This window comes from Puma concolor, chromosome B1, assembly GCF_028749965.1.
Source record: "Puma concolor isolate L17-30 chromosome B1, mPumCon1.1.hap2, whole genome shotgun sequence".
NCBI classification, from domain to species: domain Eukaryota; kingdom Metazoa; phylum Chordata; class Mammalia; order Carnivora; family Felidae; genus Puma; species Puma concolor.
In genome coordinates, this window is record NC_141670.1 from 40,714,932 (window position 1) to 40,741,372 (window position 26,441).

The window sequence follows — 26,441 nt, forward strand, 5'->3', positions numbered from 1 at the left end:
GTGGCCGTGTCATCATTGGTGTTGAGTTCAAATAAGTCATTTCCTCCCATTTCTACAATGCCTCAGCAGAGAGCCTTCCACTCTCGTTGTCTCTTTTGTCCACAGTTACTTGGATTGGGGCTCAGACAGAATGAGTGCATCAGATGCTGACCACAGGAGATCTGGAAACATAGGGCACTTTTTCAGGGGCATGTTTGCTGATCAACAAGGGATGGGAGGTGGTCTGCAGAAAAGAAGAGAGCAAGAGTCCATGGGGCAAGGGGAGAGAGACCAGCCTTTCCTTGGTTCTTGCGAATGTTCTGCTTCTGATCCCTCAGGAAGCTTTGGGTGTCATATGACACCTCTACATTCCTTTACCAAGAGAAATCTTGAGTAAGTTCCTCTTTTTTTTTTTTTTTGAGTAAGTTCCTCTTTAAAAGCAAAGTTTCCCAAAGGTACCTGTTCCTATATTTTCTACATAGCAATAGAATAATTGCAATTTTCACATTTTTCACCAGAGATAATAGTAACTTGTTGAATACATACTATAGCTATTATTTTTTGCATAACCACACAAAAGAGGACTCATGTTCAACTTGTCATCCACTGATCTCTTTTACTGTCTACATTTTCTATTCTTCAGTGGGCACCACTATGCTTACTGTGTGTGAAATCATGAGGCCTCATTACAATTGGATTCATCTTTTTGGATTAGTGTTGATTGTTTGTATTGCCATGTAAACTCTGTTACCATCTAAGATGACATTAATTCCACTTTATATTTACAGTCAACGGCATCCAAAATTTTTCACATGAAAATGGAAAATTCAGATAGCGATTTCGTGCATGGGTGGAAGGGCCCAATAAAAGGTGGGAATCAAGATCACTCATTTACTTATATGTTAATTCTATTTCATGTGGTTTTTAAAAAAAATTTTTTAACATTTATTCATTTTTTAGAGACAGAGAGAGACAGAGTACAAGTGGGGGGAGGGGCAGAGAGAGAGAGGGGGACACAGAATCTGAAGCAGGCTCCAGGCTCTGAGCTGTCGGCACAGAGCCCAAAGTGGGGCTCAAACTCACAGAGGGCGAGATCACGACCTGAGCCGAAGTTGGACACTCAACCGACTGAGCCACCCAGGTACCCCCTTTTCAGTGTGTTTTTAAAACATAATAAGACCTCACTAAATCAGCCGTCTATGATTTTACCTTTGTAGTAGTTTATACAGTAACTGCGTTGAGTAAACTTTTTTATTAAAAAAATTTTTTTTATTGTATAATGAAACAGACACCAAAATCCACACAAAACAAATATATAGCTCAATGGGTAATTACAAAGTGGCACACCCTTATAATTACCACCCGGGCCAAGAACTAGAACTTTGCCATCCACCCCAGAAGCCACTTCCTGTGCCTCATCAATCATAACCCCTAGAGGTTAATCTTTAATTATACAAATGACAAAATAATTAGGGAAGCAATAGTGCAAATAATTTCAAAGAGGATGTTTACATACATCAGACTAATTTTTCATATTTAAAATAATTTTAAAATCCTACTTGTAGTAAAAATTTATTATAGTATTGGAATAATCATGACTCTACATGGTTTATTGCATACTCTTTCTAGGTAGGTAGACAGACATGTATATAGTTTTAATATATTATCCTAGATAGATAGACACTTATATACTTTTAATATATTATCCTCACTACACTCTGCAATGTGTTGTTTTAACAGACAGAGAAGCCAAAGATCACAGATAAAGACATTCAGGCAAAGGACAAAGATAAAATTGAAATCAAGTAGATCTAATACCCCTTTCCTGTATATCCCACTATGATAATTCTAAGTGGTCCTTATTTGTTCATTTAAACAGGTTTGCCTCTTAGTTTATGCATGTAGTTCCATTACTGCATGTTATTGAAAATAAGAAATTTTATTATTTTTAAAATTATGTAACACAAATCTTTCACCTGAGAATTCTCCTGAGAATGGTCTTTTTTCTTGATTCATTCTAGTGTGGCTTCTCTTTCTTCTTAGCATCAATTCTATTTCATGTGGTTTTTTATATATAGCCTGGGTTAAAGCAAGTATATAGCCTGGGTTAAAACAAGTATACTACAATAAGTATATATGGAATATATCTTCAGTCAGACACTGTGCTGAGCAGTTAACATTGGGAATTTCATTTAACCCTGAAAAGAATTCTTGGAGGTGGAGTTATGATCTCCACTTAGAGGAGTACAGGGCACTGCTGGTAAGAACGGAATGTCAACCCACGTCTTTCTCTGGCCACAGCTCACAGTGCTGGCCTTTCTGATGCATGCCCACTCTACGCTACACACCTGACTTCCATGCTCACTAGGTCACTGTTGGCACCCAAAATACCGGGGTCTTTTTTTTTTGACTTAAATATTCTTGAGTCACTCAACTGAAACTACAGCAATTAAAAGAGATACTAGGTGAAGCAAATGAACCAACCTCAAGTCCTATATGTACTCCTAAGACCACGTCTCTTGACTTTCTTTCCCTGATTTATAATGTGTAGGATAAGTTCTTGGAAAGAAAGGATAGACTGCATCCCATCATCAAGAGAAAGCTCTGGTGGCTGCAGTTTCCATGACTCACAAAAAGGACACACAGGAGAAGTACCGAAACCCTTCCTTTCATACTTACTAATTTCCATGGATATATTTTAAAATATCAGACTGCTGTGGCAGAGTGGCAACAGAAGAATAACTTTTTCAATATGAACTGAAGTTATTTTGAATTTAGTTGGTGCAGCGACTTATGTAAACCTGCCTATCACTGTAAAAGGGCTTGTCTTCTTTGTTTTCAAAGTCATAATTTAAATGACAACCAAATATGTTAAGTGGCTTTTGTAAACTTGCTACAATCTTTGCATGCCCAGACTTGTCTGGTACAAAGTGTACAAAACAGACAGATTTATAAACTATGGGGTGGTCAAATGAATACACAGAAAAAAAGAATCCTCTATATTTGAGTGTTTGGGAGTGATACTTTAAATTATTGCAAGGAAAAGTTACTTGCTGCCATTTGCTCGACTTACATCTCAAACAGACTTGAATGAGGCTGATAACTTAGGCATGCTAAGTATTCCCCATCAATAATATCTGGAAACAATGCTGACCCTCCAAACCATTGTGTTTCTGTTATGAGGATCATAGAAACATAGAGTGGAAAGAATCTCAAAAAATAACAAAATCCTGGTTTTTGACATTGGGCTGCTCCCCTAATCTCCCTGTTACCCGTATTGCCCTCTGAAAAATGGAGATGTTATCATTACTGGAAGGATGACACAGAAGACTGAAGGTTCTTGGTGTGGTCAAAGCGATAGCTGTGTGTTCAGAGAGGACTATTTTGTTTAGATTACTTGATTCATGTACTTTATAAGTTTTCATTGGCTAGCTGCCTTCCTGGCGTTGCACAGAAAGATAACAAATACCCATGGTAGTGGCCTGGAGGCATCAGGGATTCCATTCTTGTCTGATTTTGCTCTTCCAAACTTTTAAATATATTTAGTTACACGGTACAAGAATATTGAGCAACACTGCCAAGGATCATTACATTTCCTTCCAAGGGGCCCGGATATCATATCATTAAGAACATTACCAGGGGCACCTGGGTGGTTAAGTGACCAACTCTTGGTTTCAGTTCATGTCATGATGTCACCGTTTATGAGTTTGAGCCCTACGTTGGGCTCTGCACTATCAACAGTGCAGAGCCTGCTTGGGATTCTCTCTCTCTTTCTCTCTCTCTGCCCCTCCCTTGCTCATGCACATGCTCTCTCTCTCTCTCAAAATAAATAAATGAACTTAAAAAAATTAAAAAAATATATATGACTGGGCACCTGGGTGGCTCACTCAGTTAAGCATCAGCACTTAGTTTTGGCTCAGGTCACAATCTTACAGTTTATAAGATCAAACCCTGAGTCGGCCTCTGTGCTGACAGTCAGAGCCTGCTTGGGATTCTCTCTCTCTTTCTCCTTCTGCCCCTTCCTTGCACTCTCTGTCTCTCTCTAAAAAAAAAAAAAAAAAAAAATCCCTTTATCCATGGGGTAAAGGCAGTCTTATTCCCATTTAATAGATGAACAAATTGAGGCCTAATGAGGCTAATGATATGTTCAAATTCAAATAGATACAGCTTAGAGCAAAATGGGCTGGAACTCAGGTTTCAAATTCTAAGTTCTATTAACCAAACTAGTTCATTTTCTATCTATATTGGTGCTTTGAAAGTTGTCTGGAAACATACAGAAATGTAGAGTTGTCTTTGTATTAAATGGAAATTTATTCAAACTAAATAAAATTCAAATTTTATTGTAACTTCTTGGGAGAAAGATGAACTAGACCCTTCTGATTAGCCCAAAATGACTAGTTACAATAGAGTTCAGAAGGAAAAAGATTATTTGGACCACCAAGTGACTTCACTCCATTCAGAATTGTATCAAGCTAAGTTTACTCTCCAAACTTGAAAAAGCAAATGTCAAACTTCAGTCAGAGCTGTAGGCTTGCTGAACAGTGTCTACCTTTGTCATGTGTTGGTTCACACATTCAGCTGAAATTTCTCCACAGCTACCACTAAGGACTAGTGTTTCTAGTTTAATCCTTTTAAAGCAGATGAGATTTGCCTAGGTCCTTTTTTAAAAAAACAAAGAAAGAGTATGTTTTACAAGTATTAAGTTAACATAAGTAAGATTGTTATTAATTCTATTTCACCACGGCAACGGGCCACAGGTCATTAAGCAAGGCACCTAAGAAGTAGCCAAAAACATCCAGAACCCTAAACAAAGTTAGGATGCAACTAAATAAGCAAATTTTGAGTACGTTTCCAACCATTCCTCTTCATTTACAATTTGTAGATAAATGAAAACCTGTCCTCCGAACTGGTGTTTCTAAAACCCCATCTCCAGGCCTCTGCAGAAAACATCACAGGTGTTGAAGATGAAAAGGGAAGCTGAACTCTGATGAGCAAAGTCTAAAGGAAGAGGGGCACCTGAGTGGCTCGGTGGGTTGAGCGTCTCACTCATGGTTTCAGCTAAGGTCATGATACCAGGGTCGTGGGATCAAGCCCCATATTGGGCTCCATACTGAATGTAGAGCCTGCTTAAGTTTCTCTCTCTCTTTCCCTCTGTCCCTTCCCCCCACTCACACACTCTCTCTATCTCTCTCCCTAAAATGGAGGGAAAAGAGTCTCAAGGAAGAAAGGGAGCAACTCCTTTCCCAAAAAGATTTGCTGGTAAAAGCCCTGACAGTCTGAAAAGAGTGCTTAACATTTGTCTGCAATTAGCCGGGCCAGCATCCCCGTGTTCTGGATTGTTGACGCAGTTCCTCTGTCGTAATTGATTTCCAATCAACAATATTTTGTTGATGTTTTACTGATATACAAGACAGTAACCACATGTTCAGCTTTGCTTAAGAACTATAAATTGTGGAAGATGATGCCTTAAGTAAATTCAAGATGTGCTCCTGTGGTAATTTGCTAGATCTGAATATAACAAGGGAGAAATTAATTTGTAAAAACAACCACCTACTCATGTCTATACTTTCAAAGAACAGAATTGGTCCCCTCAAGATTGTCTGAATACCAACTGGCAAATTTGTAGATTAGCTGTAACCTTGTCCCAGTCCCAGGCCAGCTGCCTTCCCTTTGGAATTCAGATAGCTGTGTACTTGCAGGCCATTATCATTAGGTATAATGAGCTTAAGAAACTGCAAAACAATCAAAATAGTGGTATAGCAAAACTAATTTGGAAAAGCAAATGTACGACAAACGAAAGTTAACATTTTTGGATTGTTTCCTTTTTTGGATTTTCCATGTAACTGCTTTCATTTATGTAATGAATTGAGATTTAATTTCTAAGAAATTGGGGCACCTGGGTGGCTCAGTCATTTGAGCAAATGACTCTTGATTTCAGCTCAGGTCATGATCCCAGGGTTGTGAGATCAAACCTCGCATTGGACTCTGTGCTGAGCATGGAGCCTGCTTAAGTTTCTCTCTCTTCCTCTGCCCCTCCCCCACACATATTCACTCTCTCCCCCACCCCCAAAAATTTCTAAATATTTTTTGAAAAATAATCATGTATTTTTAAGAAATTGTAATGCCTTAAAATATATAGTATATTTTATTCCGGAATATTTTGGAGAAAAAAAAGTCCATCTTCCTTCTTTTGCTTTTTGGAAGGTGTTAATGTGTACAGCCCACATGACAAAGAACTAAGGTCTCCTGCCAATGGCCATGTGAGGGAGCCATCTTGGAGGCAGCTTCTGAAGCCTCAGCTGAATGCACCCCATCCTCATTGCAACTTCATGAGAGATCCTGAGCCACTCAGCTACAGAGCTCTTCAACTGTGAGATGTTTGTTATTTTAAGCCACCAAAAAAAAATTTTTTTTAAGGTAAAATATGAAAAAAAGATAAAACATGATAAGTTGTTGGGATTCAACCACTTTCACAAAGTACACTGGACTTCTAGAAAGAGCTGTAAGAATGGTAGAATCACTGTTACTCTCTGTTGCATTAGAAAGAAAAATACAAAAACCTATCAAAACAGTGTTATTCCAGGCCTGATTGCTTTCTGGGATAGCACAACACTGGATTTGATCTGATTTAACTAAGCAAATGTTTGTTAAACACCTAGTATTTGCAAGGTACTATAGTAGATTTAAAAATTGACACCATAGAAAAAAATTAATCAGTTACTACTTGTGTGTGTGTGTGTATGTGTGTGTGTTTTAACCACAGTCCTAAATGTACAAAGCAATAATAAGTACAGTATGTTACTATATGTTTGTCAGTAATTGCCTTTTTAATATACCTGGCTTTGGACATATCCCTACTTGCCGCTGGAGATATTTCTTCCCATCTAATCTTTGCATTTCTCAATATTGAAAAGGTCCAGGACTAGGAGAGTCATTCACATTGTTCACTTTTACTCACTTGTAAAATGGCACTTAAAAGATCATGATCTGTTATCATCTATCTTGCTACCTCACAGAGATGAGACAATAAATCAGAGGTGACAGTGTCCTGTTTTGACAGATATAAATTTTTTTTAGGAATTCCAATGCATTTAATAATATTGATGGGGAGAAGGTGACATTCTGATTGCTAATGTTTAAACTAAGTTGATGGGGGCATCTGGTGGCTCAGTTGGTTAAGCCTCCGACTCTTGATTTCGGCTCAGGCCATGATCTCATGGTTCATGGGTTAGGCCCTACGCTGGGCTCTACGCTGACAGTGCAGAGCCTGCTTGGGATTCTCTCTCTCCCTCTCTCTCTGCCCCTCCCCTGTTCTCTCTCTTTCTCTCTTTCTCAAAATAAACATTAAATTTTTTTTTTTTAATTACCACTGCTCTGTAATGTCTGAAATCTTCGTATCTCTCTAGTTGAAGCCTCTGTTAAAATACAAAACAAGTGCCTTGTGAGAAGTAACATTTTAATTGTTATTATTTATTCCTGTTTTGGAAGTGTGTTTTAGATTCTTTCTTGGCAGTGGATTTTGATTAAGAACAGGATATTGAATGCTGTGGGATGAAATAGAGAAGAAAAAAAGCATAATGTTGTCCAAGACACCTTTAGACACCTTGCCTGTTTTTCATTTTGCCAATGACTGGTACGACACAAAAAGTAGAATCTGATTTACTAAGAAATTGATTTATAAATACTTTTTCTTGGGGCACCTGGGTGGCTCAGTCAGTTAAGCATCTGACTTCAGTTCAGGTCATGATCTCGCTGTTCGGGAGTTCAAGCCCCACACTGGGCTCTGCACTGACAGCTCAGAGCCTGGAGCCTGCTTCGGATTCTGTGTATCCCTCTCCCATTGCCCCTCCCCTGCTCACGCTCTGTCTCTCTGTCTCAAAAATAAATAAACAGTAAAAAAATTTATAAATACTTTTCTATAATTAAAAAAAAACCTTTAAGCTTATAGAAAAGTTACAATAGCACAAGAAACTTCTATATATTCTTTTTTTTTAATGTTTTTAATGTTTATTTTTGGGGGGAGAGAAAGAGACAGAGCACAAGTGGGAGAGGGGCAGAGAGAGGGGGAGACACAGAATCTGAAGCAGGCTTCAGGCTCCGAGCTGTCAGCACAGAGCCTGACATGGAGCTGGAACTCACGAACTGTGAGATCATGGCCTAAGCCGAAGTTGGACTTTTAACTGACTGAGCTACCCAGGTGCCCCTCAAGTTCTATATATTTATCTTCATTTGGTAAAAGCCCCTACTTACACTATCATTGTGTCTCCCCAACTGTTCATTCATTATGTCTAGAGTTTACTTAGATTAGATTCCATCTGCTATCATTTCTCTTTTGCCCAAAGAATTTTCTTTAGTATTTCTTGTACAGCAGATCTGATGATAAAGCCTTTCAATTATCATTTATCTGTAGATATTTCATTTATCTAAACATATTTGAATAGCTACTTTAAAGTCCTTGCTGTTAATTCAACATCTGGGTTATCTTGGAGTCAGTTTATATTGACTATTTTTTGTCTTGACTATGGACCACATGTCCCATTTCTTCTCTTGACTGTGGATCTCATTTTCCTGTTCTTCTCATTCCTGTCATTTTTTTTGTTGTTGTTGTATAATAGACAATGGGTGGTGATACGGTGTAGAGATTCTAGATTCTGTTTTCCTTCTCTAAAAAGTGTTATTTTTGTTCCAGCAGGCAATTCATCTTGACACAACTCAAACTCTATCTCTTATGATGGGCAGCAGCTGAAGGCTCTTCTTATTTCTTACATCTTTTTAGCTGTTTGTTTTCTGCCAGGCACCTTTCTGCCAGAATCTCTCTTGTAGATTTGTAGTTTAGGGATCAGCCAGGGACTTGTCAGTATTTATATACAGATTTGGGGGCACCCCCTTCTGTGGTTCCCTTCTTTCTGTGATGTTCCTCCTCACTTTCCAGTCTTTCCAGAAGCCCTGAACTTCTGCCCTATTCCTCAAACCCATTTCTCTGTAGCTTTCCATTTGAGTTCCAGCTACTTACAACTAGCAGACTGGGAAATACCTTCAGGCAAACACCATATAAACACAAATCTCAAACAATATAGTCTTTTTCTTTCAAGGGTCATTTTCCTTCTGGTTTGTCTGCTTACGGTTACCTTCAAATAGTCCTTTTTTAATGTTTTGCTGTGAACTCATAATCATTATCTGTAAGTTAGCCTGATGCAATTACTCTTCCATTACCAGAAACAACCTACACTTTTTAAAAATGTAAAAAATAAAACATCAATTCTACAAGTTGTCACAAGGAAATTAATTCAACAAATCTTTACCAGGCATTTACTTTGGGCTAGTTACTATGCTAAGAGAAGGTGCTAGAATGCATTTGAGATCTAAAAATTATATTGGATAGTAGTGTACTTGAATGGGCCTAGTTTTTTAAATCTCAAAATAAAATGTTATTCAGAGACACTTGCAATCACTTCTCCAAAAATGAATATGTTAAACATACATTTACTTGTTCTGTCTTAAATACTTTATATGGTGTATTTTTTTAAAGAAATTCAGATTTCTGAGACCAAAAGGATTTGCAGTTTCATTTAACAACAGTTGGTTGCAGTTAAAAAGCTCGAACTGTCTTCAGCTAGTTAGAAATGTGTCAAAATATTTTTTTCATAAAAATTCCTGTTATGGAGCCATTCCTTCCTAACCTCTGTAGTTTCTCTATTTGGAAGAGAAGAAATTCCAGAACTAGGAACATCAAAAATAGAGGCATCTGGATGGCTCAGTTAAGCATCTGACTCTTGATTTTGGCTCAGGTCATGATCTCAAGGTTTGTGGGTATGAGCCCTTCGTTGGGCTCCACACTGATAGCACAAAATGCCCTCTCTCTTCTCTCCCTGCTCTTACCCTCTCTCTTTCAAAATAAATATATAAACATTAAAACTAATAAAACAAGGGAACAACACAATGGGCCCTCAGCATCAAACTGGAGGCTAAACAACTATCAATGAGCCTGGACAGTGAGCATCCTCCCCTTCCATTTATCTCACCTTCCTACCTAGATAGAATGTGGAATGTTACTAATCTGCATAGTCAACTTTCATTTTTCACTGTATCTGAATAAAATAAAGGTGGAGAATACATCAGAATGGAATCCAATGCTAAATGCCACTCCTTTATTTTGGGGTGAGAGGTCAAGGTCAAGGTGAGCTGCTGCTGAGTTTCCACGTGTACGTTAGGAGTTAGGAGGGTTTACCATCGTGGTTCTTGAGCTTAATACTCTTATGTCCTCATTCAAGACTGTCCTATGCATAGACTTACAGGAGGCTGAAGAGGGACAAAAAAAGAGGTAGGAAATTTTTCTTGCTTTGTAGTTTTGTGTAAGTTTGGCGCTGGCTTTATTGGCGGGTCCAATGGGAAATAGATTTAAGACTAAGCTGAAGTTCCTACTCTGTGATCCTCACAATTTTGCATACAGGTTGGAGATAAGCCAAGTGTCTTTTCTATTTTCATTTAGTTTTTCAGACTCTATTCCTTTGTTTTTGTTTTTGAATGATTCATCACTCACATACAACACCCAGTGTTCATCATAACAAGTGCCCTCCTTAGGACTCATCACCCATTTAGCCCATCCCCCACCCACCTCCCTCCATCAACCCTCAGTTTATTCTCTATAGTTAAGAGTCTCTTATGGTTTGCCTCTCTCTTTTTTCCCCTTTGCTCATTTGTTTTGTTTCTTAAATTCCACGAGTGAAATCATATGGTATTTGTCTTTCTCAGACTTATTTCACAGCATAACACACTCTAGCTCCATCCACATCATTGCAAATGGCAAGATTTCATTCTTTCTGGTGGCTAATATTCCATTGTATATATGTACCACATCTTCTTTAACAATTTATCAGTTGATTCAGCCCCTATTTCTGTTCTGATTCTACTATTAGACTGGAATAGCCTGCAGAAAATTACATACAGCTAGCACGGAGTATATACTCCACAACTGTTTGTTGAATGAATTACTTGGCTCCATATAATGTACTTTTGTCCCTTCTCCCTTTAATTATATTTTCTAAGTTTAATTTATTCTTTTCTTAAGAACTGAAATTATTTTTATTATGATAAATTTATCTATTTCTATGCCATACTTAAAATAGTTGACATTACAACAATTTTATGATAAAGTCTGCATTTCATTTCTGATGAATCATAAATAACTCCACCTGAAACAGTGTGAGGTCAATAGCAAACACTTGTGCCCTCCAGAGGCTACCTTCTTCCTTTTGTGCAGCTGGCTGGCTAAACAACCAATTATTTTACATACTGAAGCTGTGCACCAATAGAGGCTGAACTGTGCATACTGCTGAATATCTTATATAGTTAAAAGAGAAGCAACAGGAAAAGAACACAAGTGTTAGTTACCAGTCTATTAGTCATTCCATTTTTCTTCCAAAGAAAATAGTTCTATTGAACCTTGGATGCAGTGGGGGCGGTGTGTGTGTGTGTGTGTGTGTGTGTGTGTGTGTGTGTGCGCGCGCGCGCGCGTGCAGAAGCAGGACGATCAACTGGCATGGCTTTGAAGTGTGGCTACAGGGCTTCTACCCCTTAAGCAGCTCAGCTGTTGAAGCAGCGAAGAAACTTCAAAGGCAGACTTGTTGTTGTTCCTGCCAGTGGGGGGTGTGATTCCCATCAGCTGGGTTTAGAGAAAAAATGAGGAGGAATTCATCCTTTTCCTTGCCAAGGTTTGATGCTCACCACACGATCTACTAGCTTTAAGTTATGACTGCCTCTATCTAGTGGATGCACATAAAAAACAACCAGTCAATTTCATTGTGATTTACATTTATTTATGTACACTATTTTTACAAATCATCTGAAATAGCCAGTTTTTGTAATTTGTCCAGATTGTGCAATATGTCAATGACACAAGTAAACTGCTCCTGCTCCTGATCACATTTCCTGCTCACAGAAATATACGGTGGTTTTCCTAAGAGCAAAGCAAAGTTTAAGGAGATCATCCCCCTGCTGCTCTGCTATTCCCGGCCCATAATTATAACTGTTTACAATCCTGTAGTCAGTTTTTTATTCTCTGTATCAGCAGTGCATTCAAACTCATTTGTGAGTCAAGAATTATTCCATTTAGTCAACAATTTACCTTGAACAAGATAGACATTTTTGAATAATATAATTAAAATTTAAAAACAAATGCAATTTCCCTCAATAATTTTATTTGGTCTAAACCTTTTCATTTAAAATTTATGTTCTTTACTTCACAATAAAGAGAAAAAGAAACAGTGCTTGAAATATTAACTCTAACTCTTAAAATTAAGAATAGCTTTGATTCAAAAACTAATTCTTGGACAGTGATGTGGACAGTGAAATTTCCCTGCAACTACCTCCCACCAACTTTTATTTAAATAAATAGGAAAAATTTGGTAAAAACATTTCCATGTATGGTACAAAATGGTACAAGATATGAGAGTCTTCAGGGAAGCTTATTATGCTAAAAAAGTGTAAGTATCCAGTTACATTAAACTTGAGAGTTACATGACCAAAAAAGCAAGTTGCTAACACCAGTAGAGAGGTGCCCATTTATTCCACAGCATGGTTGCAGTATGGTCTAAAGAAACTCTTCTGGTGGAAATGAAACTGTGGGATTAAAAAAAAAAAGGCAAACTGCCGGGAACACAATGAAGGGAAAACATTCCAATCACAGGAAGCTTCCACAATTAGTAGATGGGTTTGTTTCATGAGGATAGTAGAAAAGACAGTCTCCTGTGTAAGTTCTGAAGAAGCAAAGATAGTTAATTCAATTCAAGTGTGGTAATAACAGCGGTGAGAACACAAATGCGTCCATTATTGCTATTCATCACAGAATACAATCGAGGATGTTACTCCAATGAATGGATTTTTACTTTTTAATTTTGCAAAACTGTTCAAATCAAAGTGGCATAAGCTCCATACGCTCACCTCCAAAGATGTATTTTTATTCCTGACTGATCATATCCTGAAGAAATCAAAAGTCTTCACAAGGTAAAAATCACCATCTCTGGTTATATTCTATCTTCCTAAGGATGTACAGATTCTCTGTGTCCACGCCTTTGAGACTTTTTTTTTTTAAATTTGTATAACAAATGACTTGGTGATGCAATTTTAAAAAGCAAAACAAAACACAAAAAACTGGAAGAAAGTCACAAGTAAAATGATTTTATGGAGATAGGGTTAAAAAAAAATGCTGTTCATGATTTAGTACATTTAGGAGCTTGCTACCAGACTGTTGAACAATTACTTATGTTGTTCATTTTCTGTCATTTCATTCCAATGAGAGTTGCACACTGTCAGCTTGGTTTTGTGGTTGCTGATAGTCATACTTCCTTGCTATTAAAAAACAAAGCAAACACAAAACAAAAAAAAGTGATAAAATTAATAAAAATAGCAAAATATTAGCTAACATCATTAAATCAGTCAAGTCATGATTCTCAGTAAAGAATTAACTAATTAAGTAATTAGTAGAATTAAGTAAGAATTAATTTCTGATCCTGTAATTTCCCAGCACTGCTGATACTCATTTTTATATGTTTATTTTATTATTTGTATGTCAGGATTATTCAGTTTTAAAAAACAGTGTAAACATTAATTAAGCTATTACAGTTAAATTAACATTTTATAATTTCCTTTCTTTTTTTTTAAGTTTATTTATTTACCTTGAGAGAGAGAGAGAGAGAGAGCAGAGGACAGGCAGAGAGAAAGGGAAAGAGAGAATCCCAAGCAGGCTCCATGCTGCCAGTGCAGAGCCCGATGTGGGGCTTGATCTCACAAACCATGAGATCATGACCTGAGCTGAAATCAGAAGTCGGATGCTTAACCGACTGAGCCACCCAGGTGCCCCAATTTCCTTCTTTCTTATCTCCCACTTCCACCTTAAGCTGATAGTAATGCTTTTGTTCACATCATAATGAATTTGACTGTATTTTAACTTGTAAGTCCAAGAAACTTATTACTGAACATTGTCAATATAAACTAGAAGAGGGGCGCCTGGGTGGCTGTTGGTTGAGCAACCAACTTTGGCTCAGGTCTGGATCTCACGGTTTGTGAGTTCGGGCCCCGCATTGGGCTCTGTGCTGACAGCTCAGAGCCTGGAGCCTGCTTCTGATTCTCTGTCTCCCTCTCTCTCTGCCCCTCCCCCCCCCCACACTCTGTCTCTCTCTGCCTCTCAAAAATAAAGAAAACTAATAAAAAAAATTTTTTTAATATAAACTAGAAGAAAAAACAGATAGCATTCTGTGGGTTTTTTTGTACTTCTGAGAAATGTTTATTGAAGAAGAATGGTCTTAACCTGGAACTGGAGAGAGTACAGGGTTAAAATCTTTATAAATGTCATTCACTGCCTACAGGTAAAACTTTCACTCACCTCCTTAAGTTTTTACTAGCCAAGAAAGAGACACTATTTATTTATGCTACTCAAGGTGCATCCAAAAGTTTGTGGCCTACAGTTTATACAATTTTGGGAGTCATCTTTAAGAAAAAGAACTTTGTTTACTATTTCCTTTTGAACTGCCTGACTTTGTCAGGAATAGATATGTCATGAACACTAAGACTGAGCCAATGTGATTGGATTCATTAAACATGTAAATCCACACATATACTATTTATAAGAAAAATGGCTTCTAAAGATGTTCACATCCTAATCCCCTAAATCCGTGAATATGTTATTTTACAGGACAAAAGGGACTTTGAAGATGTGATTAAGGTAAGGACCTTATAATGAGGAGATTACCCTGGATTATCTGGCCCAACCTAATCAAATGGACCTTAAAAATCAGAGAACCTTTCCTGAGTTCAGAGAGGGACTAATATAAAAATGGAAGAATGATCAGAAAGATTACATGCTGCTGGCTCCCAATGCAGAGGCATAGGGCCATAAACCAAGGAACGTTGAGTGGCCTCCAGAAGCTTTCTATCAAAGACTCTCTTCTAGAGCCTCCAGAAAGAAACAGTACCCTGCTGACACCTGATTTCAGCCCAGTGAGACTGATGTAGGACATATACACCACAAAATTGTAAGACCATACATTTGTGTTGTATTTAGCCACTGGATTTGTAGTGATTTGTTACAGCAGCAGTAGAAAACTAACACACCCTACAAACACAGGAATTCACATAAATTTTATTTTATGGCGTTCCCATCAAAAAAGAAAAAAAAAAACTGTATACTTGGTTTATAATAGTATATGTTATGCTACTGAATGTATTACTAATAGGAGATAGCTTCTGTTTTGACTGGGTGTCAACAGAAACTTAATTCTTTATAATTTTCCAAACAGAGCTTCTGGCTCTCTACTTTGTGTTTTGTTTTGTTGGTATTTTATTTTAAAAGAACTTTTTTATTGTGGTAAAATATACATGAATTTTGCCATTTTAACTATTTCTTTTTTTTAATGTTTATTTATTTTTGAGAGAGAGAAAGAGAGACAGACAGAGTGCAAGCAGGGGGAGGGGCTGAGACAGAGGGAGACACAGAATTCGAAGCAGGCTCCAGGCTCTGAGCTGTCAGCACAGAGCCCAATGTGGGGTTCAAACTCAGGAACTGTGAGATCATGACCTGAGCTGAAGTCGGATGCTTAACCGACTCAGCCACCCAGGAGCCCCTTAACTATTTCTAAGGGCACAGTTCAGTAGCATTAGGTACATTCATATTGCTCTGCAACCATCACCACCATCTGCCTACAGAGCTCTTCTGATCATCCCCAACTGAACTCCACACCCATTAAGCAATAACTTCCCACTGCCTCCTCCCCAGGTCCCTGATATCCACCGTTCTATTTTCTGTCTCTACGAATTTGCCTCCTTTAAGTGAAATATCTATTCTTTTGCGACTGGCTTATTTCCCTTCATAATAAGAATCACTATGAAGCATAACGTCCTCAGGTTCATCTGTGCTGTAGCACATGTCAGCATTTCCTTCCTCTTAAAGACTGAATAACATCCTATTGGATTTCTATATCACATTTTGTGTATCTGTCAAGGGCACTTGGGTTGTTTCTCCCTTTTGGCTATTGTGAGTAATGCTGCTATGTTCAATTTTACTTCTTATTTTGAACTGGTAACATATGCAGATGGTACAAAATGCAAAAGGAACAGAGCAAACAGTAAAAAGTGTATCTTCCTCCTACCTGATCAATCCTGTGGCTACCCACCCCGTTCCGCGCCCTAAAGGAATTGCTGTTACTAGTTTTCAGGATAACATTTATGCTTAAGATTTTAGAGGTTCTACTTGTGTTTATGCGTGTATATACACGTATATGCACGTAAACATGTATATTTTCACCTGAAATTCCATTTTGCCCGAGACACATAGTAGTGATATCTTGCTGATCATTCTTTCTTGCATCTTTCTATGCATACACACACACATGCACACACACTTAAGTTTTTACTGTAGACAACTGCTTTAAAAAGTGTCCAGTCTTTTCCCCTTAAATTCCACACAGTCCCCATCAAGGTAATGAATGTTAACAATCTGATGCATATCTTTCCAAGCCTTCCTCCATGCTGGCATAATTATATAGAACATTTATATTAGACATAAATACAAGGGATGTTTTGGTCCTTTGATTTATTAAAAGAGTAGCATCCTAGTATATATATTATTTTATCTTGCTCTTCTCAGTTAATAATATATCTTGGAATCCACAACTCATTCTTTTAAATGGTGGCATAAAAGACTGTGGCTTAGATGTACATTTCATTATGACTCTATACATTTTAAACTTTATTTCTTCTCCATGACATACATACCGACAGTGTTTAGTACTATATGACACACTGAGACATGACTTCTAGCCTTGCACGTTGATATCACATGCCACATTCCTAGAAGCAATTCTTATATTGCTTTGGCTTGCAGTAATTTAATTATAATAGAAATGACTGCAAACTCCATAAATACAAAATTCAAACCCAAACTAAATGCAGCTCCAGCTCAACTTCCCCTCAGCCACATCCCCAAATGCTCTTGGCCACTTAATGCTACTCCACATGAGGGATGTGCAAAGGAGGGCAAATTAGAGCAGGAAGAGACAGCAGTCTTAGCTGATGGGTAAAATAACTAATTTTTGCAAAACATATAAAAATATCATCATATGAACACATTGCTAGGGCTGTTCTCAGGGTCCTGAAGGATCCCATACAAGCAGAGGGCTCTGAAGCATCAACTACATGGCAGATCTGCCTTTGCCAATACCATGCTCATCATCTAAAAAAGGCACTATCAATTATTTCTGATAACCTTTGCTAACTGAACTCAATTCCAAAAAAATCTATTTGAAACATGTCTATATATACAGTTCAGCACAGAATATACTTACAAATGGAATACATTTCCAGTTGCTGTCTTAAACGAATTTTGCTTATTGTGTCATAAAAGCTGGGCTCTGATAAAGTTTCTGCTGTAGGTGGCACGCTGAATATCCTCATAATTTTCCTTTTGTTCCTAAAACACAAAACCAATACAGAAGAGAGATTTGTATTAATATCTATTGGACTGTAATGAACTCAGGACCATAGTAATCAGAAGATACATCACAAGGACTTAAGGGGTGCCTGGGTGGCTCAGATGGCTAAATGTCCGACCTGGGCCCAGGTCATGATCTTGTGAATTGTGAGTTCGAGCCCCCGTTGGGCTCTGTGCTGACAGTGCAGAGTCTACTTGGGATTCTCTCTCTTTCTCTCTCTCTGCCCCTCATCCACTTGCGTTCTCTCTCTCTCTCTCTCTGAAAATAAATAAACTTTAAAAAAAAGGACTTAAGTAACAATGCGCTCATTTCTTTTGTATCTGTGAGATGCTTCCTTGGCTCAAGTGTTCTTTCTTTCCCTAAAAACCACGAAGCTGTACATGTATGGCCACAGGGCTCTAAGAAAGAAAAGAAAGCTGAAAACATCCCTGTAATACAACAAAGAGATGTACCTTCATTGCACTTCCACTCCTTCCTCTCACCAAAAGCCAAATACTGTACGGGAAAATGCATAAACAAGAAAACATCTTATTTTTCTCCTCCCTCTGGTGTCATCCAAATAAAGCTAAATTACTGGGTTAGCGAATAAACAGAATGGGAGTAGACCTTAATTTTGGAAAATAATGAATCACCATATTTCTTAAATACAATTGCATAGCCTTAGCGGGTCCATCTACTTAAAACTAACAACAGTATGTCTCTGCTTTTAAAACAGGAGGGTCGGGGGGGACGTGGTGGCTATTTTTGGAAGAAAGCTGTTACCTGCAAGTAAACTGGCGATGGTGTGTGGAGCCTTCTCTCAGCCACCCTGGAGTCCAGGCTGTCAATGGGCCAGCTGCTCCAGGGGTCATGTGGCTGGAAAGGCAAACCTGCCTGTCTGAGAACAAGTGTGAGTTCTGACCTGCTCCCCAGGCCAAACATCAATTATTTTTTGATTACTAATTAATTTGAACTATCTAATGCCTTTTAAAAAAATTTACATTTATTTATTTAAATTCAAGTTAGTTAATATACAGTATAGTATTGGTTTTAGGAATAGAACCCAGTGATTCATTACTTATATAACCCCCAGTGCTCATCCCAAGTGCCCTCCTTAATGCCTATCACCCATTTAGCCCATCTCTCCACTCACCTTCCCTCTAGCAACCCCCAGTTTGTTCTCTGTATTTAAAAGTCTCATACGGTTTGCCTCCCTCTGTTTTTATCTTATTTTTCCTTCCCTTGCCCTATGTTCATCTGTCATGTTTCTTAAATTCTACATGAGTGAAATTATATGATATCTATCTTTTTCTGACTGACTTATTCTACTTAGCATAATACACTCTAGTTCCATCCACATTGTTGCAAATGGCAAGGTTTCATTATTTTTGATCGCTGAGTAGTATTCCATTGTATATATATACCACACTTCTTTATCCATTCATCAGCCGATGGACATTTGGGCTCTTTCCATACTTTGGTTATTGTTGATAATGCTGCTATAAACATTGGGGTGCGTATACCCCTTCGAATCAGCATTTTTGTATCCTTTGGATAAATACCTAGTAGCGCAATTGCTGGGTGGTAGGGTAGTTCTATTTTTAATTTTTTGAGAAGCCTCCATACTGTTTTCCAGAGTGGCTGCACCAGTTTGCATTCCTACCAGCAGTGAAAAAGAGTTCCCCTTTCTCTGCATCCTCACCAACATCTGTTATTGCCTGAGTTGTTAATTTTAGCCATCCTGATGGGAGTGAGGTGGTATCTCGTTGTGGTTTTGATTTGTATTTCCCTGATTATGAGTGATGTGGAGCATCATCTGCATGTCTTCTTTGGAAAAGTGTCTATTCATGTCTTCTGCCCATTTCTTCACTGGATTATTTGTTTTTGTGTGTTGAATTTGATAAGTTCTTTATAGATTTTGGATACTAACTCTTTATCTGATTAGGTCATTTGCAAACATCTTCTCCCATTCCATCAGTTGCCTTTTAGTTTTCCTGATTGTTTCCTCCACTGTGCAGCAGCTTTTTATTTTAATAAGGTCCCAATAGTTCATTTTTGCTTTGGTTTCCCTTGCCTTCTGAGACATGTCTAGTAAGGAGTTGCTGTGGCCAAGGTCAAAAAGGTTGTTGACTGCTTTCTCCTCTAGGATTTTGATGGCTTCCTGTCTTACATTTCGGTCTTTCATCCATTTTGAGTTTATTTTTGTCCATGGTATAAGAAAGCAGTCCAGTTTCATTCTTCTGCATGTCACTGTCCAGTTCTCCCATTACCATTTGCTGAAGAGACTGTCTTTTTTTTCCACTGGATACTCTTTTCTACTTTGTCAAAGATTAGTTGGCCATACGTTTGTGGGTCCATTTCTGGGTTCTCTATTCTGTTCCATTGATCTATGTGTTTTTGTGCTAGTACCATACTGTCTTGATGACTACTGCTTTGTAATACAGCTTGAAGTCCAGAATTGTGATGCCTCCATTTTTGCTTTTCTTTTTCACCATTACTTTGACTATTCAGGATCTTTTGTGGTTCCATACAAATTTTAGGATTGTTTGTTCTAGCTCTGTGAAGAATGCTGGAATTATTTTGATTGGGATTGCATTGAATGTGTAGACAGCTTTGGGTAATACTGACATTTTAACAATAGCAGTTCTTCCAATGCATGAGCATGGAATGTTTTTCCATTTCTTTGTGTCTTCTTCAATTTCCTTCCTAAATTTTCTATAGTTTTCAGCATATAGATCTTCTATCTGTTTGCCTAGGTTTATTCCTAGGCATCTTATGGGTTTTGGTTCAATTGTAAATGGGATTGATTCCTTGATTTCTCTTTCTGCTTCTTCATTATTGGTGTGTAGTAATGCAACTGACTTCTGTATGTTGATTTTTTATCCTGTGACTTTGCTGAATTCACATATTATAGTCTTTTGGGTTTTCCATGTAAAGTATCATGTTGTCTGTGAAGAGTGAAAGCCTGACTTCTACTTTGCCAATTTGTATGCCTTTTATTTCTTTTTGTTGTCTGACTTCTGAGGCTAGGATTTCCAGTACTTTGTTGAACAACAGTGGTGAGAGTGGACATCTCTGTTGTGTTCCTGACCTTAGAGGGAAGTTCTCAGTTTTTCCCCATTGAGGACGCTATTAGCTGTGGGCCTTTCATATATGGCTTTTATGATGTTGAGGTATGTTTCTTCTATCCCTACTTTTTTAAGGGTTTTTATCAAGAAAGGGTGCTGTATTTTGTCAAATGCTTTTCTGCATCTATTGACAGGATAATATGATTCTGAGTCTTTCTTCTCTTAATGTTGTACATCACGTTGATTGATTTGCAAATATTAACTCAGCTCTGCAGCTGAAGAATGAATCTCACTTGATCATGGTGAATAATTCTTTTAATGTACTGTTGAATTCAATTTGCTAGTATCTCATTGAGAATTTCTGCATCCAGGTTCATCAGGGATATTGGCCTGTAATTCTCCTTATTAGTGGGGTCTTTGGAACCAAGGTAATGCTGGCTTCATAGAATGAATTTGGAAGTTTTCCTTCCATGTCTGTCTTGTGGAACAGTTTGAAAAGAACAGGTATTAACTCTTCTTCAATGTCTGGTCGAATTTCTCTGGGAAGCCATCTGACCCAGGACTCTTAATTGTTGTCAGATCAATGAAACCAAGAGCTGTTTTTTTTTAAAGAATAAAAAAATTGATAAACCCGTAGCCAAACTTCTCAAAAAGAAAAGAGAGTGGACACAAATAGATAAAATCATGAATGAAGGAGGAAAGATCACAACCAACACCATAGAAATATAAACAATTATAAGAGAATACTATGATAGATGATATGCCAACAAACTGGACAACCTGGAAGAAATGGACAAATTCCTAGACACTCACAAACTACCGAAACTCAAACAGGAAGAAATAGAAAATTTGAACAGGCCCATAACCAGCAGAGAAATTAAATCAGTTATCAAATATCTTCTAACATATTTAATGCCTTTTTAACCTGCATAGAGAATACCGAAGAGCATGGGGCCCTAAGGAGAAGCAACTCAGTCCAGTGCTTTTACTCTTCAAAGCACCCATCTCTCTCTCTCTCTTTTTTAATTGTACTTAAAGGAAAGGAGCCATGGTGTGTGAAAAAGAACAGTTAAATTATGCTACAACACCTGGAATTAAACCAGGAAATATTTATTGAGGATTTACACCATGTGGCACACCAGGGACACAAGGTTAAAAGGGAAAGCCCTTGTCCTGAAGGGACTGAAGTTTTTGTGGAACAGACAGACAAGTAGCCAGATAATACCAACATTATTCAGTAAGTGCTATGATATGGTCATGCACAAGAATCAGAAGGGAAAACTTAACATGTGCCAAGAGAGAATTGCTTAATACATAGGAATTAGTGTTTCTGCATTTCAGGCATGTTGGCCAAAAATAAAATGCTCATCCTAGAGTGACAGAGGGCCCAGGCTGGATGATAAAATTGAGCTACATTAGAAATGATAGAAGCCAGTCAGGGTACCTGAGCTACACTTAAATTTCCAACTTTTTTTTTTTTTTTTTTTTTTGAGAAAGAGAGAGAGAGAGAGAGAGAGCAAGAGAGCACACATGCATGAGCACAAGATGGGGAGAGGGCAGAGGGAGAGAGAGAGAAAATCCTAAGCAGGCTCCACACTCAGCGCCACAAAGCCCCACGTGGGGCTTCCTCCCACAACCCTGGGATCATGACCTGAGCTAGAATCAAGAGTTGGACCCTCAACCAACTAAGCCACCCAGGCACCCCAAAATTTCCAACTCTTAATGCAGTGGGCTCTTCAAAGCCAAGTCTTGGTGTCCAGAGCTCGAGGACAGACCTGAATAGATAGTGCTTTCATAGCAAGAACAAAAATGCTCAATTTTGCAATAATGCATAAATGCAGTATTTTTGTGCATTTAATTTGGAACAAACAAACGTGTAAACCTTTTAAATGCCCAGTTTCTTATCAACCCTGAAATACTAAAACCTTTACCTCTTGGCATACATGAAGAGAACAAAGCTAACAAGGATCACTACCAAGTAAACATTGGTGGCTTCATTCCAGGCCTCATGAACACTGTAATCCATAGAGCCATCGTCACCCATCACTCCATAACCTCCAGGCATGGGGCTAGAAGAAAGAAAAGAGAACAGGGGTTCTTTTAGTTAGTGGTGGTATGACCATCTGGAGAAAGGCTGGCAAACATATGGCCTTCTGGCCAACTCCAGCCTGCTGCCTGCTTTTGGATGGCCCAGGAGCCAAGAATGGTTTCACATTTCTAAGTGGATATATTTTAAATGGTTGTAAGCACCTGTATAGTACCCTTGATTTTTGCTTTCCAGCCCTCAAAGCCTAAAATATTTATAATCTTGCCCTTTAAGAAAAAGTTTGCCAACCCCTGGGCTAGATAACTAAGGCATGAAATGTATTTCCCCTTATTTTTGATTTTGAAACATTGTATCTTCCACATGTAGGTTAAAACTCTAGTTAATCTCTATGCTCTTTCACTTGCCTCCCATTCAAGTGGGAAAGTTTGAAGCTTTATCTAGTTTTGGCCTCCTGGCCAAATGTGGTTGAAAGAAACTATGGGGTAAAAGTTACTTTTTGCTATTTACACAGCTGTGACTTCTATTCAAGGAAATGCATTCTTCCTACATTCTCACAGAAAATAAGAGTGGTAATAGCAAGTGTTTCAAATAGCAAGTAAAAGAGTAATGGTGTCCCCTTGGTGTTGGAGAGTTAGTTGAAAGTGCCTCCCTTGTGTTGGACATACAGGTAAATCTAAATAAAATGACCTAATATGTGAAAGAAAACCAAAAAGCATTGTTTTAGACATTATATGAAAAGGAGAAAAATTGAACAAGTTATAGGCGATAAATGTACAGTAGTTTCTAAGAATTAGACAGCCATTTTCTAATTCCAAGAAAAAGAATATCTGAAATGTCCAAGAAACTGTTTTGCAATTTTTTTCTAGACATCCTACAACAATGAAGGCATTGCAGACATTCTTGCACAAACTATCCTCCAATCTCCTGTAAGCTTCCAAAATGTTCTGCAATGTAGATCTGGCTCAGTGTTAACAAGTGTGCATTAAAGGCAGTCTTTCTTTCTTATAGCTTACCTCTGTATAAAATGAATAAAATTTCCCCAGAGGTCTGCTCCTAAACCAGGTGGCATGTTTTCTCTGCTGACACCTGAAGTTTTTGTCAGATGTTTGGGGACATCCTATGTTCATTTACAATAAAGTGAGTGTCATGAGTGCTCATTTAACTTAAACTCTAGACACTGAGGTTAAGAGTGATCTCTTTAAAATATCTGTTGGTGTCTGATGAATATAAAGATTGATCTTGTAAAAATTGGCCAAGTAGTAATAAAAACAGAACTTACGTTAAATTATAAAAATTTGTAGATGCAAGATCTAGATATTACTTAAACATTATACCATACCCAATTCCTTGATATTAAAGCCTGGAAATGGATTTTTTTTTTTTAAGCAGTAGGAGATATAGGGAGATTTGGCATATTTACAGTTTTAACTCTTATTTCTTAAAACTGAACTCCAGACTTTCTCTGAAAGCGATCAGCCTATTTTAGAAATGGAAACTTTGGGAAGACACGAGACTATAATTGTCTTTATGATTTCTGGAATCTAGAATTTTGCTGGTGCTAAAATATAAAGTAACAACAACAAACATGTTTTTGGCAAAAAGAGATGACTTTGGATATCTGATTTGAGATGCTGCAGAAAGCCATGGACGATTGCACCACAAGGGTGGTAGGTTTCAGGATTGGGAGCTATTAGCAGATTTGGGAAGAAACAGTGAACATACAGCAGCGGCCATTGGAACATTTTGCAGGTGCCCATTGTCTGACAAATCATAGAAGTGTTTCCTACCTGTTTTCTAACACCTGAATGGATCTGAGCCAGGTTAGTTTCTTGCTTCCATTTCTCACAAAATTCTGTTCATGGGCCCCTTGATAAATGGTGTATTCCTACAGAGCTTGTCTTCATCCTGCTACAAATATGCCAGTCTTTAATTATATGTAGAGAAGGATTCTGAATTACTACTGACCCAGAATGGTAAAATTTTAACATGAATTAAACAACATGGATTATACAACATCGCTGGTATGCAATGACACTACCACTCCACAGTTCCAGGGACAGGCACTTGAGTTATTTTTAGCACTGTAGTTGTGAAAGATTTGCAGAGGGTAGGCCTTGCCTGCCCAGTCCTCCATCATGACCAATGGCATGGTTTTGCAAGACTACCAGGAAGAAGGAATGGCCTTGTCCAGAGTCATAGTACAGACCCACAGCCCACATGTGGCCTGAACTATGACCGTCACCTCCCAGCACACTACAGTCTAACAAAGTGTACCCATACATACTTGCTAAGCGGTGACTACATACCACTACAGCCTTCTAAAGCAAAATGCACAGTTTCAGCAAGATCACCATTATGGCTAGCCACTTGCTTGGATCATCGTTCAGGGTTCTTGTGAGAAAACTGAATTTTTACATATTTTTCCTGTGCAGTGATGCTTGAACAATTTCAGAAAGGGGATTCTAGGATGAGCTTAGTTAAATCCCAAGTAAAACGTTAGTATCCAGAGACAGAGTTCCCAAAATATGACAACTAGAGCTTGGTTTTCGTTTGATAAACTTTCAGGTTGAGAACTAGGAGAAAATTTCCAGGGATCAAGTGACTGTATCATAAGTTTTAAAATCAGTTTCCTGATACCATGGTCTAGGTGGTTCTAAAATGGAGTATCATTTGTCATTCTGCCTTGAATATTACATTTTTGTCTCTCACTTACAGCTTTGCTATCTTGATAAAAATTCAGATTGGCATCACTTACAGAGTTGCTTACAACACAATCCACTGCATAAATGTAATTTTCTCTGTCTTCTGAAACATTAAAGGTTTGGGCTCCCAAAGCAGAAGGGTACAAGGTAACAGGCCTTCAACCAAGAGGAAGAAGGGAATTAACATTTGAGGGCTTATATGTAGGGCAGTCCACATATTGAGTTTTTGCAATAGTGAGGCACTAACGCTCCATTTCACAGAAGAAAGAAACCGGGAAGGTGGTAGTGGTGGTTATGTAACTTGCCCAAAGTTGCAAGTAGGGAGTGGAGCAAGTAGGGTGTAGGGAGTGGAGCGGCAACCTGACTGTCACATATAACTGACTTCTAAACCTGAGCCCTTCCAGCCTTGACCCCGGTTCCTTGACACCGGCTCCTCCTGGAAGGAAATCCAGTCGCGAGGGTATAAAATATAATCCTCTCCCACTAAGTGGCCACAGGCAGCTTCCAGAGCGGCCGGGAACATCCTTTGCGCTTCCGCCGCTCGAAGGCTGCGCGGGGCTCAATCTTAAAACGCTGGCGCTAAACTCCAGCCGCGCCGGGGACGTCTCGGCCGCCCCCTGCTCGCGCGGCCCTCGCGGCTGCTTCGGCTTTTTGTCTGCGTTTCTGGCCCTCGGAGCCTCACTATTCCTTACGACCCGGAGAGAGGCTCGCAGCGCGGGCGGGACTCGTAGGAGCCTCCGTGCCCAGGGCTGGGGGCGCGGAGCCGGCAGCGGACCCCTCCCTTCCCCTCCCCCGCGAGTCTCGGGCGGGGCGGGCCGGCGCGCGGGCGGGGGGCGGGGCCGGGTGACGCGGCCCCGCCCGGGGCCCGGGAGGTGCCGGGACGCGGGTCCACTCACGCTGCTGGCTCCGGAGGCGGCACGCGGCCAGGCTGCTCCGCTCGGGGCTCTTTTCCCCAGAGTCGGGGCCGGACGCGCGGGACCCGGTTACCGACCGGACCTGGACGACCTCTGCCTTCGTCATTTCCTGCCGGCCCGCCGGTTTCCGGATGAAACGAGGAGCCAGGTCTTTCCCCCCGCCCCCCCCCCGCCCCCCTTTTCAGTTTTTGAACGGGAGCGACGCAGCGACGGCCCCGGTGCCGCCCCCGGGCGCGTGAGTGGAGCCGGGCTCCCTTCCCCTCCCCCGT

At 39.0% G+C, this 26,441-nt stretch overlaps 2 protein-coding genes and 1 long non-coding RNA gene across 9 annotated transcripts in view; 2 read left to right on the forward strand and 1 right to left on the reverse strand.

Annotated features, from left to right (window-relative positions):
* Positions 1–167: 167 nt before the first annotated feature.
* On the reverse strand, positions 168–26,288 carry SMIM19 (small integral membrane protein 19). 4 transcript variants are annotated; one of them, XM_025921416.2, is made up of 5 exons: positions 26,155–26,284; positions 24,344–24,461; positions 22,441–22,578; positions 17,316–17,440; positions 11,774–13,326 (listed from the first exon to the last, which is right to left on the reverse strand). In XM_025921416.2, exons 3-5 carry the CDS (start codon positions 22,572–22,574, stop codon positions 13,262–13,264), a joined length of 324 nt encoding a protein of 107 aa, XP_025777201.1. In that variant the 5' UTR covers positions 22,575–22,578; positions 24,344–24,461; positions 26,155–26,284; the 3' UTR covers positions 11,774–13,261. The 4 variants fall into 4 exon arrangements, with proteins under 4 accessions (XP_086559717.1, XP_025777201.1, XP_025777202.1 ...); XM_025921417.2 differs by having other exon boundaries at positions 24,344–24,464; positions 26,155–26,274; XM_086703591.1 differs by lacking the exons at positions 11,774–13,326; positions 24,344–24,461 and adding an exon at positions 168–223 and having other exon boundaries at positions 26,155–26,288.
* Positions 718–6,707, forward strand: LOC147581592 (uncharacterized). The gene is made up of 3 exons (XR_015250064.1): positions 718–1,120; positions 4,862–5,007; positions 6,184–6,707. It is a non-coding gene; the product is annotated as an uncharacterized LOC147581592 (long non-coding RNA).
* Positions 26,181–26,441, forward strand: part of SLC20A2 (solute carrier family 20 member 2) — a 109,258-nt gene continuing 108,997 nt past the window's right edge. For 3 of the 4 annotated variants that reach the window (XM_086703586.1, XM_086703588.1, XM_086703589.1), the window contains exon 1: positions 26,182–26,320. The gene's annotated coding sequence lies outside the window, so the exon portion shown is untranslated. Of the gene's footprint in view, positions 26,321–26,441 lie in introns of all 4 variants that reach the window. The other variant, XM_086703587.1, reaches the window with a different exon arrangement.

Excerpts from the sequence above, each read along its gene's own strand:
- SMIM19 (XM_086703590.1), bottom strand. The coding sequence starts at position 22,574 with ATGCCTGGAGGTTATGGAGTGATGGGTGACGATGGCTCTATGGATTAC. Across the intron at positions 17,441-22,440 it reads CTCTTCATGTATGCCAAGAG|GAACAAAAGGAAAATTATGA; the intron begins GTAAAGGTTTTA and ends TTTGTGTTTTAG. Across the intron at positions 13,327-17,315 it reads ACTGGAAATGTATTCCATTT|CAAGGAAGTATGACTATCAG; the intron begins GTAAGTATATTC and ends GTTTTTTAATAG.